The sequence below is a fragment of the Salvia hispanica genome, chromosome 3 (assembly GCF_029641045.1).
Source record: "Salvia hispanica isolate PSC_SH4W2 chromosome 3, Shi_PSC_v1, whole genome shotgun sequence".
In the NCBI taxonomy this organism is placed as follows: domain Eukaryota; kingdom Viridiplantae; phylum Streptophyta; class Magnoliopsida; order Lamiales; family Lamiaceae; genus Salvia; species Salvia hispanica.
Window position 1 is genome coordinate 24,527,855 of NC_142694.1, and position 6,000 is coordinate 24,533,854.

General features: G+C 35.9%; 1 protein-coding gene across 1 annotated transcript; it reads right to left on the reverse strand.

The window, feature by feature from the left end:
- Nucleotides 1-2,933: 2,933 nt before the first annotated feature.
- Nucleotides 2,934-5,571, reverse strand: LOC125213713 (magnesium transporter MRS2-3-like). The gene is made up of 6 exons (XM_048114400.2): nucleotides 5,052-5,571; nucleotides 4,511-4,735; nucleotides 4,288-4,416; nucleotides 3,766-3,905; nucleotides 3,530-3,686; nucleotides 2,934-3,445 (listed from the first exon to the last, which is right to left on the reverse strand). Exons 1-6 carry the CDS (start codon nucleotides 5,409-5,411, stop codon nucleotides 3,158-3,160), a joined length of 1,299 nt encoding a protein of 432 aa, XP_047970357.1. The 5' UTR covers nucleotides 5,412-5,571; the 3' UTR covers nucleotides 2,934-3,157.
- Nucleotides 5,572-6,000: the final 429 nt, after the last annotated feature.

Here is a 6,000-nt window from a genome sequence, read left to right on the forward strand (position 1 = left end):
CACATACCACCTAATTTTAAACACCACAGCCTAATAATTAGATGTATTTGGTTGAAACTTAAATAAGATATTGAAGACTACCTAAATCACTAGGGAGTGTTCTTCAATTTATTTATGGTTTAGATAAATTTGGCTCCACTTCAACATACGATCGAAAATAGGTTATAGTATTAAACATAAAGATATGCTTGCATATTAAATAACTAATTAAGACTTATGTATATCTAAGGTTGATTAATCGCACACAAACATGCAAATATGGGATTTGTCGATTAATCAAGTGAGCGGTATATATTAGAGTTGTAAGTGAAGAATAATACATTATGTTATTATTTCCGTGGAGCTAGGTCACTAGAGTTTGGTTTTTTGGTCATGTTTTTTTTTTCACATTGTTAATGTTGCTTTTGTTTGATTAAGTGATTAGGTCACATGTGTTTTTTTTTTTTTCTATTCTTGGTTGGATTTTTGATATTGTTTTCCGTTTGGATTTATACAATATGACTCTTGACCTTTTGTCATAAATATTTGCTTGTCGTCTATCGGCTCAAGCCCTTTTTCTTTAGTAAAAATATTTAACTATAACTTGTTGCTGTTGTGTTGCATTTTATTCTAACTAAATTGTATGCCAAAATTAATAGAAATAAATATATCAAATTTGTTTGAAACAGTTACTTCTAGGTGTAACTAAATGTGTGTCAAAACTCATAACTATGCAATGAATAATTCATTTAATTCATAGGTAGAGTCGAAAACGAGGAATACCAATACATCACATGGGATATATTATTAGGTAATTCTAGGAACATGATATGTTGGTTGAATATATATACTTCAATATTGTGTCAACATAGGAGTAAAGATTATTGAATTTTGGTAGTAGACATAATCCTTTCAACCGAACATATATATGGTTGACATATATAGGTCATTTAGATGAACCATCTCTCTCTCTCTCCTCACTTTTTGTATGGCCTAACTTGATCATCACACCCTCATTAATTTCATAGATCAAAAGTTATCATAAGAAAAAAAAAAAAATGAACATGGCATGTGGGGGTGGTTGGAGGGTAGAGTTTTCTTGTTGTTTAAAAATGAAATTTAAGAAATTACTACTAGTATTATTCTCAAGATAAATTAAATACATGTATACACCTTTATTCAGTGAATTTGATATTTTGGCAGTGAATTGATTTAACTCTGTATATATTATGAGGGTGATGTTTGGATGATGCATTTAATTTTAGATGTGAAACTTTATTTGATTTTTTATTTATAGATATGTGGTCATCACCATGAAGAGGTTGGATGATGGTTACAAAACGCGTGAAACAAATGCAATAAATTAAAGAGGAGTAAGCAATTCATCATTTCCATTTTGTCACACAAATTTACAAATCCACTCACTCACTAAATTATGAGTTTTTCTTGATGATGACTTCACATTTTAGAGTATCATGAATGTACCATGTTTGCTAAATGGAATATAAATGTTGGTGTTTCATGTATTCATAAATATTTTCATTCATATAGTTCCTCATAAAGGAAAGAAGCTTTAGCACCTTCAAAATCAAGAATTTCATATACATGAAAATAGAAGATTTATGTCCAAGAAGGCCACTAGCCTTGTCCCATAAAAATATGGCAATTAATTTGGTACTTCCTACAAAGACACAATCTTTCCAAATTCTGATCATGCTATGGGCCACTACAACATAGCACTTGTACAATATTTGGATATTGAGCATTAACTTGTATGTCAAATCATGTAACTTTATATTTTGGTCAAATAAACCTACTAATATTTAAGTATCTTGATATGTGATATATATACGATGGGAGGCAGTAGAGATACAAGATACATGTTGTGGATGTGGACATGAGTCCAAGATTTGAAGAATGGGCACATAACATGGGAAGTCTTGATCCAAACAAATGAAGCAATTTGAAGAGACAAAAATCTAGTGATTGGGGTTTTTTTCTTTTGGGACATGGGATTCTTATCCTTGCACATACATGCATATAGTCATTCAGCTAGCATGCATGTGGTCATAAATATATCTGTATATAGGCAATGTTCTATGAATAATTAAAGAATAATGCATGATTAGAGATAAAATCTCAACCATTAGATTGAAAAATGGATAGATCAGATTTTATTAACTTTCAGATTTTGAAAACACAGAGGTCATTTTTAGATCATTTTAGTTCATATGATGGGTAACACAATCATATATATGCATACTTTGCAAGAATAGGGCATTCTATAGCCGTATTAGGTCATTACATTGTATAATTTGATCATTTCGTACTTGTTTCGTATCAGATTCAAACGACTTTCATAGTACGTCGGATTTCAAAAGAAAAACAATGCATTCCAATAAAACTTTTACTCTTGGAATAACCAAAACACCTTCAAATGACCTTGTGTGTATACATTAATGGTGAGTGAGATTTAGTTATTTATTGATCCTTGGGAAGAGAGAAGATCGTCAATTTAAATTCAATTAGATCACAATTTGATAAATACTAGTAGTACTTAAAGGCATCCTTGTGGAAAATTATTAAGTACTCCGTAAAATGACGTGTCAATGTGAAATAGTACGAAAAAAAATAAAATAAGAGAACCCTTCATTGAAATAATAGAGGACCTACTAGTTTTCGAGAATTTTCATAGTCTTGTATTATCATCATGCAAAAGCAAAATATTACAATTTCACATGCCAGCAAGTGCACAATCATGTTTTAGTCTTTGGACCCATTTCAAAATTCTCTCTCAAATTTGGCATGATTGAATACATAAATTATTGGTATCAAAAGATGTGACGATCGATGATGCATTCGAGTTCTTGCATAACTTTAGAATATACTTAATACTATAATATTTTGTTCAAGATAATTTCAATATATATGTATCCAACGCTTTGGGCCGTTGATTGCGGGCTTTGAGGCCCATTAAGCTAAATGTTTATTTCACTTTACAAAATAAGGGAGAGATGGTAGTTTATTAAAATATAAAAAAATCAATTTCAAAAAATGGGCAACATCTTTGTATCTCACCAAGTAACCAACTCAAAATCATAACTAATTAAAAAGCTACAAGATCAACATTGGATTGTGGTAAAGCAAGCGAGAAAACATAACTCTTCCTCCTCCCTCTTCATTCCAAGAGGCGTTGGTACCTGCACCAGGCAACACCGATTACGTAACAGAAAACAGAGGCAATGGTGCTTCCACCTACGGTCCAGAGCCATTCAGACATCCCATATAACTTGGGGTCGAAGAGCTCGATGCCAATGTTCATGCCAAACACCCCAGTCAAGGCCACAAACGCACCCACCACCAAAGTCGCTGTAGTGAGCACCACTCCCATTTGCAGCAGATGGTTCTGCTTGTCATCCAGCATTATGTTTATGTAGTCTTCTGTGTCGTCCACGTACTCTCTCAGCTACCGAAAAAACTCATCCAAATTAGTGTCATTTCCAAAAACTACATTTCTCACATTCTTGATGTTTGAGTGAAGAAGCCTTACAGCGGATAGCTTGTTCAACGTGCCTTCTATCTGTACGAAATATGCTTCTAGAATCATCTCGAGCTCCTCCACATCGAGACTCTTGATGCTAGAACTTTGCATGCTCGGAGCTTGCTGCTCGTCATCATCAAGTCCCATCTTTGCCTCGAAACTAGCCCTAATTATCAGAACAATTAAGTTAATTGACTTAATTTGATTAAAGTATGGAGTAAAATGGAGGTTTGATTTTGCCATACTGATCTGCTTCCTCATCTACCATGTCTTGCTCTTTGGTAGAAGAATTCTCAAGCGCCTCCTCCTCCTCTAACTTCTCTGTCAAATACATCTCTGCCATATCTTCGTCGTCATCGAGCAAATGCTCCAACTCATCCCTCACCTACATTACCCAGCCATTTTCAAAGGTTATGGTGCTGAAAACAAATACTTCAGACAGATTATTTCTACTAAGAAACAAACTTTTCCTATTTGTTCATGTCTTACGAATATCGATTAGCCCAAAGTTCTCAAAAGCAGCAGATGAATTTACCAAGCACTCCAATTGTCAAAACTACCCTATTACTAGTTTTTATAGAACTGATGAGTGTGTGTGTTTTGGGATGGGGAAACAGTGGGGGTTGTGAACTTAGCAAGCACTCCAAGCATACATAAGAGCTAATGGAAAATCTGCAATGGAGTTCATCCAAAGCAACAGTAGAAACACAAGTACCGCACAAACTCAAGCTAGTCGAAAAAGCATTTAAATCCAACATAGCTCAAACCTTCTGCACGCGCCCAGTTATTGCCACCAAACGGCTCTTAATATGTCGAACCCGGTCTAGATTGAGAGTGCTAATCTTGGAAGTGAGCTTATCCAATGCTGGATGAGCTTCTTGCTCCAGTCTTGTTGCCTAGTTCATGAATTTATACACACAACAATACAAATTAGTTACCAAAATCTAGACTAAAAAACAAGGGTTAATTGCACAAGATATCTATCCATACTTCATCATCCAAGCTACTGCAGGTAGCCTGGAGGCATGCCTCGAGGGCAACAAATTCGAATGGAAGAATCTTCAAAGCGTGCTCGTTCTCTCCTGTTTCCTCTGTATTCCACTCTTCTTTCTTTTGTTGGTAAGTATAAATTTGGTCACCACCATCTTCCTGTTCCGGCTCTTTTGAGCCGTAAAAATCTGTCCACACTGGTTTGTTTCCTTCATGTCCAGACTCCTTCAACGCCATATCATCAATGAGTTAGAAACTCATCACAACATATACTATTGCAGAAGTAAATCCCTAACCATCACACCTCCATTTCATGTCATCATTTTTTTACTAAAACAAAGGATTTGGAATTGATTTATTCCGTAGAATTCTAATTCCAATTCAATTCAATTCGAATTCAAATGCTACATGAACAGAACAGAACAAATTCAACTTGCAATACAAAAAAAAAATCCCTAATATTCACAATACATCACATCACCTCCCTCCCCAATTCAATCAAATTGAAGTCAACGATGAGAGAGAGAGAGAGAGGGAAGACCTGGGTGGAGAGGACAGCTTGTCGATGGCGAAACACTTGCTGAATTTTATCGACAAAAGGAGTAAGCAAAGGATCTTTGGAATTTTGAAAAATCATCTCTCGAGAAGTGATAATCGACCTGATATTCTCCAAATTGACGACGATCGCGCGCTCTCGGCCCAAGACGGTGGAGGGGTAGGAGAGGGCGGGGTCGAGCATGCGGAGATCTCGGCCGGGGAGACCAGTCCGCTGCATGATGGCGTGCTTGCCGGCCTCCACCACCTCCGCCTCCCCTGCGGAGTCCACCACCAGCCACGCCCGAACCCACGCCCCCTTCTTCCTCGCGCGCCCCGCTTCCGCTGAATCCACTGGATACCTCATTCTACCCGATTTCGAATACAATCCGTGAGTCTCAACCAAATTCTCAAACCCTTTTGCATGAAAATTCCACTTTCTTTTCTCTATTGTGACACTGTTTATGAATCAGCTGGGCGATTGACTCGATTCTATTGGACCGGGAAAACAAAGGTTAGGGTATTTTATCTCCACCCCAAAATAGCCCCACCCCGATTTTATTTTCATATACATAAATTCAGATTTAATCATTTTTAAAAATTATTGATACGGTGTAGGGACGCGTTCAAAGGACAACGCCTCTTAAAGTAACATCATACCACTATTCCTAGCCAATTATTTATACACGTGGACGAATAATTAGCTGTCATGTGGCCATCATAAAAAAATGCTCAAAGGTAAATTTTTTCTACCAGCAATATCCAATACACTATATACTAATATTGTTGTCTAGCGTTTATACTATTGTCACGTAGTAACTAGTATTGTTCTTTATTTAGTGGAGAGATTAATTTAGTTTGTTGATTTTTTTTTCTTAGTGAACAATAAAATAAGGATTTGGACAATTGAGACCATCTTCAACTGTACTCCATAAATGAGTTTTGGTGTAAAAATC

Coding starts and splice junctions, on each gene's coding strand:
- LOC125213713 (XM_048114400.2), bottom strand. CDS start 5,411: ATGAGGTATCCAGTGGATTCAGCGGAAGCGGGGCGCGCGAGGAAGAAG. Junction 4,736..5,051: donor AAGCTGTCCTCTCCACCCAG/GTCTTCCCTCTC, acceptor ATGGCGTTGAAG/GAGTCTGGACATGAAGGAAA. Junction 4,417..4,510: donor GCAGTAGCTTGGATGATGAA/GTATGGATAGAT, acceptor TTCATGAACTAG/GCAACAAGACTGGAGCAAGA.